Source organism: Panthera uncia, chromosome B1, assembly GCF_023721935.1.
Source record: "Panthera uncia isolate 11264 chromosome B1, Puncia_PCG_1.0, whole genome shotgun sequence".
In the NCBI taxonomy this organism is placed as follows: domain Eukaryota; kingdom Metazoa; phylum Chordata; class Mammalia; order Carnivora; family Felidae; genus Panthera; species Panthera uncia.
Window position 1 is genome coordinate 34,724,389 of NC_064811.1, and position 16,651 is coordinate 34,741,039.

At 39.6% G+C, this 16,651-nt stretch overlaps 1 protein-coding gene across 5 annotated transcripts in view; it reads right to left on the minus strand.

Moving 5' to 3' along the window:
* Positions 1-16,651, minus strand: part of ATP8A1 (ATPase phospholipid transporting 8A1) — a 229,420-nt gene that overhangs the window by 3,060 nt on the left and 209,709 nt on the right. For all 5 annotated transcript variants that reach the window (XM_049630441.1, XM_049630436.1, XM_049630437.1 and 2 more), the window contains 3 exons: positions 9,573-9,661; positions 8,761-8,853; positions 660-751 (listed from right to left, as the gene is read on the minus strand). In XM_049630441.1, the coding sequence (XP_049486398.1) occupies positions 660-751; positions 8,761-8,853; positions 9,573-9,661 (274 nt within the window). The remainder of the gene's footprint in view (positions 1-659; positions 752-8,760; positions 8,854-9,572; positions 9,662-16,651) is intronic.

Sequence of the window (16,651 nt, forward strand, 5' to 3'; positions counted from 1 at the left end):
TAAGCAATGGCCCCCAAGGGGGTCACATCTTTAGAAAAGGCCTCTTGAAGTATAGAAAGCAAAAGCATTAAACATGAGCATACGTAAATGAAAATAAATTACATGTGGAAACAACATGAAACAAAAGATATATGACTAACACAAATACATTTACTACAGGGCTTTATATATTATATTCTCTTTTAGATCCTTGAAATGTTAAGAGGGCATGATACCTAATAATTTCTTACAACTCTAAATATTCATAAACATTTTTGAAGGGGGAAATATATGTTTCTGTGCCGTATGAAAGCTGAAAAAGCCCTTGCAAAGTTGTTCAAGTAGAAAAGATAACAGTACGGAGGGAGCTTTTAAGACTTAAGATTTATTTTACTAGTTCGTCTTAAGATTTAAGGAAGCAAGGGACATGTGGAGATATTATTTCTTCAAGTGAAAGCAGCAGGATTTTAACATGCTTTGTCTTGTCTGCTGGAAATGAGAGGGTTGTGGTCAGAGGTTTCTCTCACTGGTCATTTATGTAACGTGTTGCAAGTACGCAAAACTGTTTTTCGGTGTTAATGTTAAAAAGTTGAATATTCCTAAAGCCCAAACCCTGCTGTCCTAAACGCTCTGACGTGACGGCAGAGAATTTATTTGCAAGTCAGAACTCAGATACTCACGGAGCAGGTTTTGTTGCAGCGATTCAGATCGGTACAAGTTCACGTGGTTCTTCTTAAAGACGTTCTTGAGCAGTTGCGCCCTCTCCGTGAGGCTGTGGGGCAGGTGCAAATGTGTGAAATGAATTATCAACTCGGCAGAGACCCCAGTGTGCCCACAGGACCACCAGAGAATCAGACTTAAACAAAAGACTGCTTGAGAGGTCTGCAGTCTAGGGATTCTTTTTGCCCCGTTTTCTCAGATAGCAAATGAGATTTCAAGTATTTAGATACTTCCAAGGCCAGCTTTCCCCAGAGCTAAGGAGAGTTTTGTTCCCAATAATCCAGCCAAAAGAGTTCTCCACCCCCTAGTTATATTTAAGTCAAATGGGAATACAGAACCTGTACAACACAGTTAATAAAAAAATACAAAATCTGCCAGCAGCATCATTAACTTCTAAAATCCTGGTTGACTTACTACGTACGTACCGAACGTGGCATTTTTAGACTCACAAAAATTATTACTCTTTTTCCTACTTTGCACATATTTTGGTACAAAATAATATTTTTTTAGTGATGCAAAGAAATCCTAAAAATTACACGAAGAAGAGATTTCATAGACATTTTAATTAGAAAAGTTCCATTACCTGCTCCAATGTGGTATGAAATGTGTTCCTTAATTTCATTTTAAAATAAAACTATTTTCAGAAAATAATATTAGGTAAAACAACAAGGAAAATATTTATTTCTCAATAAACCTTTTGAATAATCTCCACGGAAACCAATCCACGTAATTAATTATGTAACGCCTAGAAGCAACATTGCAAGAAATAATGCATCTGTTTTTTTCCACTGCATGTAGAATGGTGTCTCCCACAGCAGGAAGCCAATTATTTGTCAAATCAATGAGTTCAAGTAATCATTGTGAAATACACTTTAAACATCACACCAGGCCTCCCAATCATGCCATTTCTCCAGTGGTTGATGTATAAAACTTTGCTTTGATATCAAAGAACATAAGAATCCTAATAAGTAATCCACATGTGCTACAGCAAACGTTTACGCAATTTTGTTTTAATCACCGGAATGCGCTCAGTTGAAAAATTTCCATCTTGGGTTTTTCCCCCACTATAAAAGTTTTAGTTAAATTGTCCTGTCAGCTTTGTGTTTTGCCAAATTTTCTGAAATCCTGAAGTGGAACAATTGTTATCATATACAAAGAATAAAAATAAAAGAATCCTCTGCAGAATGAACTCATAATTATGCAAACGTTTAGGCTTTCACTGAAGTAAAATATTTAGCAATGTTGACATTTGTAGTTATCTTCACATATTTTTCAAGTCGAGGGATGCTGTAAATGGTACTTGTTAGACATACTTCATTGTCACTGAGAATTAGCTACATTAAGGCAAGAAAGCTAATTAATCTAAAACTCTGGTGGATTTGCAAATAGTTGTAAAACTTGTTTTTGCCAGTGAAATAAACAGATATGGGGAATGAGAAGGGGCCATTTTTAGAGTCGCTTTTCTACTCTGTTCTTAAAATGATCTAACATTACAGACCCAGAGACCCCGAGGAACACTAAAACATGTAACTGCTTTGAGGAAGTCGGCAGCCTTAGCGGCAGGTGGTCTGATTTTGTTAGCAGAGCATTGCGGACGGGGTGCTGGGAAGTCTCTGGTGTTTAAGATGGAAATGACTACAGACAACTAGAGGTTGGCAATGTATCAGGATGTAGCTTCTTCTCCCCCAAATACATTTTCCAGGTTTCAGGCTGGCCTTCCTAAATGCATAATACTTTAATATTATAACATTAGATGTTAAGAAGGCAGATGTGGGAATTTTATCTGTCCTATTACAAAACTTAGATGTAGAAGATAATGTAGTTTGTAATAATCATTCATATGAGGCTATCCTCTTACTCAGCTGTTGCATCAAGTTAATGCCTAGTGTTCAAAAACAAAGCGCAGTAAGAAAGCTTTCTCAGGAAAGGAGTGCATTACTGGGGGCAGAGCATGGGCTTTGGAATCTTAACTTTAATTCTGAGTCTGTTACTTATTAGCTGAGGAGCCTCAGGCAAACCTTTCTTGGTTGTCTCATACACACCAGGAGGATAATCCCTAACCAATGGTGGGGATTCAGGGAATTGTATGGTTTCTAGCACAGTGACTGGCACTTAGGAAGCACTCCACAAATGCTAGCCCTTCCCAACCTTGCCATTCTCCCAGCTCCCAAGGAGTTTATTAAAAAAATTTGTTTAATGTTTATTTATTCTTGAGAGAGAGAGAGAGCCAGAGCGTGAGCAGGGGAGGGGCAGAGAGAGAGGTAGACACAGAATCTGAAGCAGGCTCCAGGCTCTGAGCTGTCAGCACAGAGTCTGATTCGGGGCTGGAACCGGTGAACTGCAAGATCATGACCTGAGCTGAAATCGGACGCTTAACTGACTGAGCTACCCATGGGGCTACCCAGGCGCCCCATGACATCTATATAAACTTTTAAAATTCTGGCAGGTGGGGCAGAGATCTACTCATCTTATGACCACCCGAGACAATCTTCTTATGTAAATCCCTTGCCAATTAAACCTGACTGACACCTACCCATCTGGAGTGGCCTGCCTCTTCTTTCTTTGGTCTCTCTCTCTCTCTCTTTTTTAATGTTTATTATTTACTTTTGAGGGGAGGAGGGAGGGAGGGAGGGAGGGAGGGAGAGAGAGAGAGAGAGAGAGCGAGCAGGAAAGGGGCAGAGAGAGAGGGAGACACAGAATCCGAAGCAGGCTCCAGGCTCTGAGGCATCAGCACAGAGCCTGACACGGGGCTCAAACTCACAAACCGTGAGATCTTGACCTGAGTTGAAGTCAGACGCTTAACTAACTGAGCCACCCAGGTGCTTCTCCAAGGAATTTATTATAAAAAAAGAATCCACCAAAACAGAGATCATCACAAAACAGAAGACAACTTTGTGAGGATCCTTTTTGATGCCTTGGCTTATGTTCAACATAAGCTCAACACGACATGTCTATTGCTGCATGTGAGTTTTGATTTACAATGCTTCCACTCCAGTTCCACAGTAGGGAAACTACTAGGTTTTTGTTGTTGTTGTTTCCTGGACAACACCGAACGCTTGCTTTAGTTCTTGTAGAACAGAGTCCCTCCTATGAAATATAAATGCCATTCACAGGGGGGTGCTTAATAAATAATAAGTGATGATGATTTGTATTTGTCTAGTCTTATCCTACCTTTTGGGAGCTACTCATCATTTCAAAATTATGCAGTTCTAGGCCCTTGATGTTTATGGGTACTGATGTTACTATCAAGTCAATTATACATTGCATTGGTGACACGCAAACATTAATGGATATGTTAAAAAGTTCAGCTTTTCTTGAACAGCTTAACGCTGTGAGAAGAACAAAATGACTTTAGATACCTTCTCATTAAAACCCCATCCTTTCTTTTTTAATGTTTATATTTGAGAGAGAGAGAGAGAGAGAGAGAGAGAGAGAGAGGGAGGAGACAGTGTGGGAGCAGGGGAGGGGCAGAGAGAGAAACAGAGACAGAATGTGAAGCAGGCTCCAGGCTCTGAGCTGTCAGCACAGAGCCTGACATGGGGCTTGAACTCACAGACTACGAGATCATGACCTGAGCTCAAGTTGGATGCTCAACCGACTGAGCCACCAAGGCGCCCCTAAAACCCCATCTTAATTACAACTGTTAGTCAGTAGTTACTAAATTTTGTATGGTCTTTCATCATTTACATACCAAGCCATGCAAATTCTTAATTTGTTCAATGAAATTATGCAACTACCACTTAAATATTGTTACCTTATTTCCAAGCCCACTAAAATGTTTCAACTTAGATATTTGGTGGAGGTAAGGTGTTTCAACACACTGTGTTTTAAAATAATATTTCATTTAAAAGCACTACGGAAAGCCTAGGTAAAACCCCATTTACTGTCCTGGAATACATTGCCATAAGGTATTTTTGCTTATTTTTGAAGATTGGTAAATTTGCATTTGACTTTATATTGGGTTGACAAAGCTACTTTGGTTGACTCATTAAAATGAATCCCCAGAAAGTAAAAAACCATCCAGACGTGGCAGCTGTCCTGTGGTAGGTGGTGGTGGGGAGATAAACAGTGATTATAACTGTCCTGATCTCTGCTCTGGAGGAGATAATACTTGTCATTCTGTCACTTTTCTTTACAAATGCTGAGTAGAACCATTATCACAGTGATAAGAGTAGGGTGGAGGAAAACATCTGATATATGCTCCTGTCCTAAACCTCTACGGAGGTTCGAATATAACACTGATAGAAATCCAGTGTGAAAACTGAGACACATAGTTTCTTTTCTATTAGTTTGGGGGCAATGTTAAAATTGCTTTTTTTTTTTTAAAGATAAATAATATAGGGAAAGGCTGAGAGAAACCATCATCACCATCCACATGGCCAAGTTATCTGACATCCATACTTCCATACTCTCTTCTTTAAAGTCAAGGCTGTAGTCAGTGCTATCGATAATAAACAAAGTATGGAAAGAGAACAAATGTCCAAAGACGGATGAATAAAGATGTGGTATACACATACAATGGAGTATTATTCGGCCATCAAAAAAGAATGAAATCTTCCCATTTGGAACTACCTGGATGAAACTAGAGGATATTACGCTAAGCGAAATTAGAGAAGACACATATCATATGACTTCACTTGTATGAGGAATTTAAGATTCAAAACAGATGAACATAAGGGAAGGGAAGCAAAAATAATATAAAAACAAGGAGAAGGACAAACCATAAGAGACTCTTAAATACATAGAACAAACTGAGGGTTGCTGGAGGGGCTGTGGGTGGGGGAAGGGCTACATGGGTAAGGGACATTAAAGAAGACACTTGTTGGAATGAGCACTGGGTGTCATACATAGGGGATGAATCACTGGAACCTACTGAAATCATTATTGCACCATATGCTAACTAACTTCTATGTAAATTAAAAAATAACAATAAAATAAAAATAAAATAAAAATAAAATAAAATAAAATAAAATAACATAACATGAAATTTCATGGCCTCAAAAAAAAAAAAATAGTCGAGGCTATAGCGAAGGACAAATTAATGAGGAATGATCTGAAGATCCTGGGGAAAAATTCTATTTAGTAATGGCTGATGATAATATGCTGGCTTATGTCTACGGTTGGATAATAAAACATGATGGATCTCATTATCACATTTGCCTGTACAAGATGTATATGCGTGCCTCTCATGCTTATGAAAGGTATCCCAGACTGCTCTGCCTCCAATGAGCCCAGTGTAAACATCCCTTATTTTAAAGCACTGGGTTTTTGAATTCACATTTGTTTGTGTTATTTTGTTTTAGAAAAGATGTTACACACAACTTATTGATGTAGATCTCCAGTGAGATCTGAGAGGCCTCTATTCCAAAAACGAATTATTATTTCTGCTATAAAATGTATGGATATTTATATCATAGAAAAAAAAAACCACTGTCAATGCCTTTATATATATAGAACAAATGGTTTAGGTTCTTCTAGCAAATATTTGCTATAAACCTGTGAGGAAAAATTGAATTTCAAACTTCTTTGTATTTTGGAATTATAGATGCTTATGCTCCCGAGCGTTGGGGCCTATCCACAAAAAAGTAACAGCAGAGACAGGGTTTCAGGGCATATAAGTTATTTTCTTAACCAAAAATAATAAGCTATACCTACTTAGTGATCAGGGGCAAGACTTGCATTTATTCTCCCAACATTTTAGACTTAAATTGAATTTCACCATAACCCAAGGTTGAAAGCAACATACTGTACTTAGATGATCAAACACATATCCCACCCCATCCCCCCAAATTTCATTGTAAGGTTGGAGGGAATATTCCTAATTCACTGGATAATATGGTAATTGACCTACTATTTCCACTAAACAAGACTGTCTCAACCAAAATGTTTTAGTTTTTGAACATGAGTAAACATAAGACATACATTATTGTAAGTGCTAATCTGGATACAGTGCTTACAAGTTATAGTTTCTCTGATGCAGTTTCCCTTTATGTACAGTTTGACTTCACAATAGAGCCTAGTGGAGACTGAAACAAATTGGGGATGGCCAGCTTACAAGATGGCATCATTCTAGGACAAAGAAGTAAAACACTGTTACTTCTCTGGGCATGACTAATTTGGAGAGTGTAACTTGTATAACTCTAGGTTCTTATTTATCGAATTTTTATTTAACTACCCATGAGTCAACCGTCTATTTACCACCCACTACTCAGCCATCCTTTCACCCACTCATTCATTCGTTCATTCATCCCTCAGGTCATTCTCTTGACCACTCGATCACCCATTCAACAAATGTTTATCAAGTGCCGTTATGTTCCTGGAACCATGCTAGGTGTTGGGTCTCGGTAAAGACTAAAAAGGGGGCCTCTCTTTCGAGGAGCTCCTTCTAGTAGGGGAAACAAACACACACATTATGATACAATAAAGTAAATGTGACAACAGAGGCACAAAGTACCCAGACAGCAGAGTAGGAACTAATCTCATGTAAGAAAACCTGAGGTAATTGCGTCGGAGCTGGGTTTTGAAAACTAGGAATCAGGCCGCCCAGTCTGGAGAAGGGTAGCAGCTTCTAAACAAGGGAGCAGCCTGTGCAGACTGGGAGGTATAAACTTGGTGTTTTAGAACTGAAATAAGTCTGACATCACTAGACTACCCAGAAATCACAATTTCACCCTCTTTGAAAACGTAGATAAGATTAGAAAGCTAACTTTCTTGAAATTTTACATCCATCTCATTCTCCAGGATTCCTAAAATAACCCTGGCAGTGGGGTGCCTGATCGGGCCAGTTAGGAGAGCATGCTGCTCTTTTCTTTTTTTTCTTTTTTAATGTTTATTTATTTTTTGAGAGAGAGAGAGAGTGTGAGTGGGGGAGGGGCAGAAAGAGAGGGAGACACAGAATCCGAAGCAGGCTCCAGGCTCTGAGCTGTCAGCACAGAGCCCAATGTGGAACTTGAACCCACGGACCCCTGAGATCATGATCCTGAGCTGAAGTCGGACGCTCAACCGACAGAGCCACCCCGCCAGGTGCCGCCGGGGTGACGAATTTGTACAGGACTGTCACGGCGATCCAGTGTGACAGTGCATATGAAGCGATCAGTGCAGCACCTAGCATGTAGTGAGCGCTCCACAAATGGCGGTGCAAGGACTTGTGCTAGAGAGGCACAGACTGGTGGGTGTGTGACGAGCCCTCCTGGCCTGAGGAGAGTGAGCCCAGGCTGGAAGCCAAGGTCTCAGCTTGAGTTCCCAGTCTGACACTTACTTAATCCTGTCAAACTGGGTAACAACAGTGGATTGTGATGACAGCGACAGACACCCGAGCAAAGCAGTTCCTATGGTGTAGACACAACTTGAGCTCATGTTAGTGCGAAGAAGGAAGAAAAAAGTAAATTCCTGGTATTACCTTCGTAATTGTGTTTTATTATAGACGGCTTTCAAATCAGTTTAATCTCTTTCTTATAATGCTTTGTGAATTTAGTACATTGGATTAGGTGTCTAACCTCGCTCTTTTGAGGGAGTGGTGCTGAGGAAAGGACTTGGAACACACAATTCACTTCATAGATGACCCATGCCAAGGTCAGTTCCTAATAAGCACTTACTGCTACTGTAGGGCACTTTGCCCTACGTCAAGCTCTGATTTTCCTGACACGCTATTTTATTACAGATACAGTGTCAAGCTAAAAGTCTTTTTTTCCTTTCATTTTAATAACACACTAATATTTGTAACCACCATTTATTTAAAGCTCATTAAGCACCACACACCAAGCTACCTGCTTGATCAATTAGATCTTATTTAATTCTAAAAACTATTCATGAGGTAGGTAATATTGCCCCCATTTTCTAGACGAGAAAACTGAGGCTCAAGAGCATTTTGCGACTTGGCTAAGGTCACACATAGCTTAGTGAGTGACAGATTTGATTGAATCTGCATCCCTCTGATTCTGAAATCTATCCACACTGCTAGTTCCATGTAAAGTCATAAATATAAGTTTTACCACTTATTTCCAACCACGAATGAAAGACAAAAGTTCACTTGGAAAAGAACATATTTAGTGTGTCTTTTACCTCTTTCCAAGCACAACTGCCCCTGGGTCTTGAGATTTTGCCTCCAGCTCCTGAACTTCATCTACCAATGTTTTAAAAGCAGTTCTCTTGATACTGGAAAAAAAAAAAAAAAAAAAAAAAGATTTGCATGTAAATCTTCATACGAAGACTTCACACTTTACAAAACTGGTTTATTAATGTGCTGCTAGGTACAACAGTAATCAGAGTACAGGCAACCAGTTTTCAATAAGAATCTAAAAATTACAGTAATTTTGAGCATGATGCAATTACAGAAACAACAGTCTTAAAAGGAATGGTTTAGGTTTATAAAAGTTAAAACTCTCAGAGTTATTAAATAAGCATCATAGAATTAACTTTAGGGATATCTTTTTTTTTGTGGGAAGAGACAGCATTTTAAAACTGATAATCGTTGAGAAAAATGAGTACCGTTTTAGTTCCTTTCATTCTATATTTTATATAAGCTTTGAAACAGGCAGGCAAAAACCTTTTTTTCCCACAACTATTGTTCATAAATAAAATATATATGTGTTTGGAGATAACAGAATTTTTTCTTCTACCTGGATTTTTCTGGCTGATTTCTAAAAATGTACCGTCTACTATTAATAGAAAATACTTGCTCTATATCTTATTCAGTCTTTGTATTAATTTACTTTTCTAATTTCTGAATCACTCATTTCTTCTTTATTTATCAGGCAGAACTAATTAACACTACGAATTCTCACTAACATCATTGAGCTGATGTTACAACTGGAGAAATCTGAGGGTTAACACACATCTATACTTTTGTGTACATAGCCGAATAGTATACTTACACCTTGTAGGCCACATCAAGAAGCAGAGACGCCACGGGGATAAACAACAGGCCCATCCAAAAGACTCCAGAGCTAAACAACATGGCAGCCTGGGTAAACCATCAGAAACAACATTACTTTAAAAACTAAGACATACATCATCCGTGTTTAGTTTTTATATGATTTTAAGTAAAATAATTTAAAAATATTTCATTCTGCAAGAGGATATACAATAACTAAATCCAAACTTGTGCAGAATCTGGAATCAAAAGCCAAATGTGTTAAAACATGTCTTTGCTACATCTATTTTTTTCCCCCTCAAGTAGCTAATATAGCAGGGTTTTACCATGTGCCAAATCTTTTCATACTTTTATGTGAGATTTTTATTACTGTGGTCACTATGCGGAGTAATAAACTTTGACCTTCTTTTATAACTTAGAATATCAAAATCAATCTTTTGGAGCAAACGTCAAATATACTCTGGCTTAAATTCTCTTATACTACAACATGTAAAATAAATCCTAGTTAGAAACTAAATTTACTATTTCTGGCCAATAAAAATTAACTTTGCTTTTGTAAAATATTACATTAAAAATCATCCAGATAAATCATGATATGGTATAATCAAATTAAGATGTCTATGATATTAGGCAGAATAATCTTAAGTTTTGTTCAAAGATTTACATAACTTGCATTGATATGTCCTGTTACTGCTAAAGTCAAACCAAATATCTACTGTGTAAAACTCAAAGAAAAGTGTATTAAAAATATTTATAATCATTCCTTTGTATCAAATACTAAATGGCTATATCAGAACCTTTTGGGTTGCAAAGAAAATGATTCTATGCTTAAAAAATTAATAAACCTATTAGCTATATGAAATTATAATAAAATCCCTTTGTAATGTAATTAGATTATACAGAGTTTAAAAGGAATATGCCATACAGTAAAACCAAAAGAAATACTTTGTTTCACTTTGAGTCTCTGTTTACTAGAGTAAGTTTTCAGTACCGATTTAAGTGCATAAATGTATGGGCAGAACTCCATTAAAAAGCAGTCAACTAATGCATGTACATTTGCACTCTACTCAAATTCACAAGGATTTTTTTTTAAACCAGGTGTGGCTCAGGACTTAAAAATGATCTAGGGTTTTATTCTTACAGGCCAATATGCAATTACATATTAACATTCCTAATCAATCAGTCCGTACCTAATACAAAGATTACTACTTTTAGATTATGTTTGAGATTACCTATTCATTCCGACCCTCAACTAAAGACCAGGTACTGATGTTTAATTTTTTTTTTTTTTTTTTTTGCATTAACATGGGCTCATTGATATAGACTGTCAGTTCAAGGATGCTACGGTTTCTTTTTCCCCATATATACGATTAAATAGCTCTGAGCACGTTCAAAATAAAAACACGGTATTACAAAAGAATTTCAGAAACTAAATGTGGCCACGTGGATTCAATGAAATAGCACCTATATTCTAGACACCGACAAGACGAAAAATATTCACATAAAAGTCACTTTATTTTATAAGCAAAACATGATCTTCAACATGTTTGCTGACATCGTCTATAGTGAAAACCAACAATTACTATGTAATAGGAAATGTCTATCAAATCAGTGGGATTTGTTTAGATTGAAGGCAGCTTTTTAGTGAGGTAAGGACCGAGAAAAAAAAAAAAACCACAACAACAACAACCCCCAAAACCCCCAAAGCGACCACATTTCTTTTTTCTCCTGGGGGGAAAAGGTAGCTAAGATTCTAAGTCACGTAACGGAAAATGCCCTCGTTTGCGTGGCTTAATTTTAATCTATTTTAATTTAGGGGCCAAAGAAGAAAGATTTATGCTTGCCCTTGCCACCTTGTATTAAATGTCGCTGGTGGAAAAGGCAAAAGTGGTGGAGACTCTGGGCTGCTAATTCTGACCATTGTGATGTTAACTATGAATGGGGAACAAGGAGCGCCCACTATTCAGTCCACCAGCCTTTGGCTTTACAAATGAACAACATGAATTGAGGGGAAAAAAGTTTTTCTGCGTCATATCTGAAAGCCTGTCAGATTTTTTTTTTCTTTTGCAGAGTTAATCCAAACCTAAAAGATTTAAAGCCGACATTCGCATTAAAGACAGAGTCTCTTTGTATTTTTTGGATGAAGGGGGGGGGGGGGGGGGGGGGGGAGAAAAAATAAAATCCCACAGAGGTATTTCCTTCCTTTCTGTACAAGAAAGCTCCCCCTCAGTCTGTAGAGACCATTTTTGTCTCTAACTTTTCACATCTCGCCACTCGCAGGCAGGTCAGCTGGGGAAAGGCGCCCGATCCCCGCAGACAATGGGGGTAACAGGAGCGGCCTGTTCGGGGCTGGGCTCGGGCTCCCTCCGAGAGCAGTTTGCAAATTGCTCTGAATGTGGGAGACTGCTGGGCCATGCCAAGCGGCCCCCACGGCCCCTCCTCGAGGCCCTGTGAAGCCAAATGGAGGCTGCCACAAAAGTGGCTCCCGGGGGACTTGAGAAAGGATCAGCCGAAGTCGCCGCAAAGCCGGTAAACCGGAGGGCACAGGCCTGTGCTGGGAACAAACGAGCGCTTGTCTCTGCACAGCGATGCTGGCTCACCATCGCACCGTGCGCGCTCCCCAAATGAACTAACGCAGCCTGAGAACCTGAAAACGCAGGTTCGGAGGAAGGAGGAATTGCTCTGAAACTTCCACGTGAATGAACTTGCAGGGAAAGAACATTTGGGAAAGCAGGCGCGGACGGGTATTTTGGCCATGCCAAGGGGCTTGCCCAGATAAGAGGGGCTTACCTTCGGCCCCACCTGAGGCGATCCCCTAGCACCTAGTTCCCACACTAGAGAGAAACACTTCTTCCCCTTCAGGGCCCCCAAGTTCAGTCTTGTAGGAGAGAGAATTTACAGGTGCTACCTGCCTACACAACTTTGGGGATGTGGTTCTTAACGCTAACCCTCTTTTTACACTATAAACGTCAGAGGTGCACCAGGTGCACTAGGATTCTTATTCTTGGATAAAGTACAGATGTTGTCTAAAAGACAGGGCCCTTTGGGGAGTCCTAAGACTATCTCCTAGGACCCTGATTGGAGCAGGACTGATGATAAACAGCCCTGGAAGGAGTCCTGGCTCTGCCCTTCCTTGCTCTCCCATTTGTGGTTAGTAACTCCCAGCCTCTGCTTCCTCAGCTAGAAAGCGGGCTGGAAGAATGAAACCCCATGGTGTTGGTAGAGTGGCTGCTTTTATTACTGACACAGATGAACAGACTTTCCTTTCTTCATTTAATTTTCAAATTTCTTAAAACACCCCAGGTCTTTTTTACTTTCTAGTGATCTCTCCTATGAGCTTTGAGGAAGAAAATTTTTGTCACAGTATCAAATTAAGTCTGAGCCAGTTTGTAAATGTAATGGTTTTTGTCGCATTAATGTCACAATACATGCTGGTCTCAAGACTGAAACTGACCAAGGTAACTGACCACTAATAAATAAATTGCCATTCATCTCAATTTGCTAATTTAAGAAATGGAGACAAATTATCTTTTTCATAACAATTATTAAAGACTGTCTGGGCATAATATATTAATTTAGGAAGGGAAAATTATTCAGAAAAGAGTGCTATAAATCTTGCTTAGTTGTTTTTCAGGGAGGGCAGCAATATAAATTCCAAGGAGGCTAAGACTTTATGTCAATAACAACCAAAAATCAAGAAGTGATTATTAAGTGTCTAGATAAAGCTTTATAAAAGGCCTTTCTAAGCTTAAAAACAGTACACACACACACACACACACAAAACCTACAAAAAGAAATGCTGTAAAGAATGGATTTATAAAAATGTATAAGTCCCACATATTTTAAAAGAACATAACTAAAAAGTAAATGATAAACAAGAAACTGGGAGAATGCCACAAATATATGAAATTCTGCATTAATATCTGATAATAAAAATAGACCATTTGTCTTCATAAGAATAGCTAAGGTCCCAACAAAGAGGCTAAAGACCAGAGAAGATTTTCACAAAAGCAGCAGTAAGTAACGAGAAACATGGAAAAGTGCTGAGCTTCTCTGTAGTCATAGAAACACCACATATTAGATCAGATTTAAACAATTCACTATCACAGCTGGTGTGGGGGCAACAGCTCTTTGTAACAATTTATATTTCTATTGGCAATGTACTCACCTTTGGGAAAGGTATTTGGCAATGTGCATCAAGTACATAAACATATTCATTCCTGTTAATTTGATAATTCAGTTTCTGGAACTATGTGCTGAAATTTGAGACAACTTTTGCATATAGGTTAGTATCCCATGAGACTTCTGTGGTCACTAGTCCTGAGACCACTACCCCCGAAAAGCTGATGTAATGTCCCAAGGCTTAGTAAAGGTATAAGCAAACCATAGCAGCACCCTCTTGAAGGGTCACATCACAAAGCAGCATATTTCAGGCTTTGAGAAATCACTGTAAAGACCTCTACTGAACCAACCTTCCTCCTGTCTGTCCGTCTCTCTGTCCTTCCATCCTTCCTTCCTTCCTTCCTTTCCTCCCTCCCTTCCTTCCTTCCTTCCTTCCTTCCCTCCCTCCCTCCCTCCCTTCCTTCCAGTTTTATTAAGTAATCTCTACACCCAATGTGGGGCTCAAATTCATGAGTCACACTTGATCACCCAACTGAGCCAGCCAGGAACCCCTGAATGTTTTTTTTTTTTTTTTCAACGTTTTTAATTTATTTTTGGGACAGAGAGAGACAGAGCATGAATGGGGGAGGGGCAGAGAGAGAGGGAGACACAGAATCGGAAACAGGCTGCAGGCTCCGAGCCATCAGCCCAGAGCCTGATGCGGGGCTCGAACTCACGGACCGCGAGATCGTGACCTGGCTGAAGTCGGACGCTTAACCGACTGCGCCACCCAGGCGCCCCCTGAATGTTTTTTTTAATCAAGGTTTCTCTAAATGTATTTATCTACCATGGAATACGTTTGCCACAGTCTGCTTACTAGCACATCCCATGGAGCTAATTTGGGGGAATGCAAATATTCCTTGTGGGTTCTTTTAAATAGCAAAACATCACTAACAGGACACCATGTGGCTGGTTATGTAAATGTATACCCATATTAGAGAATATTATCCTAGCTGTTAAAGACGCTGTTCACAGACTGTAATTATTAGAAAACTAATTGTCTAAAAGAGCCCTAAACAAAGGGAAAGGTAAGATATCCTGCTATTCTGTCAGGAGGCTTCTGGTATCACGTAAACACACACCCTGAGAAGGTTAGTGTTTTCTATTGTCTATATGGGGATCAGTCACAATCTCTTCCCGTGGCTTACATCTCTTGCCTGTACTTCAGACTGTCCAGCTCTGAACTTGAACGTTGCACAGTTACTTTGAACTTGATCTGTCTCACACTGAACACACACTGTTCTCCCCCCAAACCTGCTCTTCCGTCGTGCACTCTATCTAGAGAATGGCTTCGTCACCAACTGTGTATGATGCAAAACTGGGCTCTAGTCTGGTCTCTTTATACCACCAGCTTCCGTTGTGCACAGTATCTTTGGACCTACTACGTACTTTTTGCCAACCCTGCTGCCATCATCCCAGTCCAAAAATGTGCCCACCCTTGCTAAAAGCCTGCAAGCTAGACCTCTGACTCCAGTGTTGCTCTGCTTCTAGCCTTGTCTCCACACTGAGGCCAGAGGGACACTTCCAAAGTACAAATTAGATTTTAGCACTTCTTGGATTAAACCCATTCAGTGGCTTCGTACCGCCCTGAGGATAGAGGGCAAAATCCTTAACATGATTTCAAGACCTTGTCTACCTGACTTCTGATGACTTCTCACAAGTCATCTTTCAAGCCAGCCCCCATCTCTAGCTATACACGTGTCTCAGTTCTTGGGATGTTCCCGTTTAATCAATTTTCACATCAGATTGCACTTCCTTCCTTAGACTTGGGTTAGCTGACACTACTTTGGGCTTCCGTTTTGGTGGCACCTATCACTCATTTTCTAGGTGCTTCTTTATCTTCCAGTTAGACCATAAACTCTGTAAGAGAAAGAAATACATCTTGATGAATTCTCACAACCAAAGTGCTTAACCAGTAAGCAGGTACTCAATAAATGTTGATTAATAAATATGTTCTTACAATCCAGTGTTTGGAGAGACTGAAAGTCAAGAAGGCTGGAGCCTTGGGACTATGCTCCTGAGATAGGGCGGTTACAGTTTGCTTGGTTTCTTGTGTTCTGGCAGGGAGTTATCCTGGGAGCAGCTATAATGAGGTGTTTATGTGATCTGGGGAGGTGGGAGAAAAGGTTGATCCGGCTCCTTAACAATCCTTTTTCAACCTAGGTTGTCTTTTCTGTTAAAAAAGCTGAGCAACATCCATTAAAAGCGACATATGTCAAACTACCCCTTCCCTCATCGGAATCAACGAAAGATTTCAGTGAGTGAACTGGGGAAAAGTAGGATGACTGGAAAAGAGGACATTTTAGAGGGGAGTCGGGAAAGGATGCCGAACGTGCAGGAAGACAAGGAATGTCTCCTACCGACATTAATGAGGACTTTTAATAGCCACATGAATACTTTGCGACGTCAAATAAAAAGGAGGCGACATAATCCCAGCCTTCCCCGTCTCAACAAACACAACCTTTATTCTGCCAGCTGCTCTGGCCCCAAACCTGAGAAGCCATCTCTGCTTTCTCCTTTTCTCCCAAACTGCACATCCAGTCTTTGGCAAGTCTGCGCTGCTCTACTTAAAAACAGAGCCCATACCAATGTTCACAGCATCAATATTCACAACAGCTAAAAGGTGGAAATACCAACAGATACATGGATAAATGAAATGTGGCTTATACATACAATTGGATATCAGCCTAAAAAAAATGAAATTTGGACACAGGCTACAATAATAGATGAATCCTGAAGACACTATGCTAAATTAAATACGCTGGACACAAAAAGACATATACTCTATGATTCCACACAAATGAGGCACCTAGAATAGTCCAATTCAGAGGCAGAAAGTAGGATAGTGGTTGCCAGGGGCTGGGGGGAAGGGGGAACGGGGAGTTTCAGTTCAGGATGATGGAAAAGTTCTGGAGATGG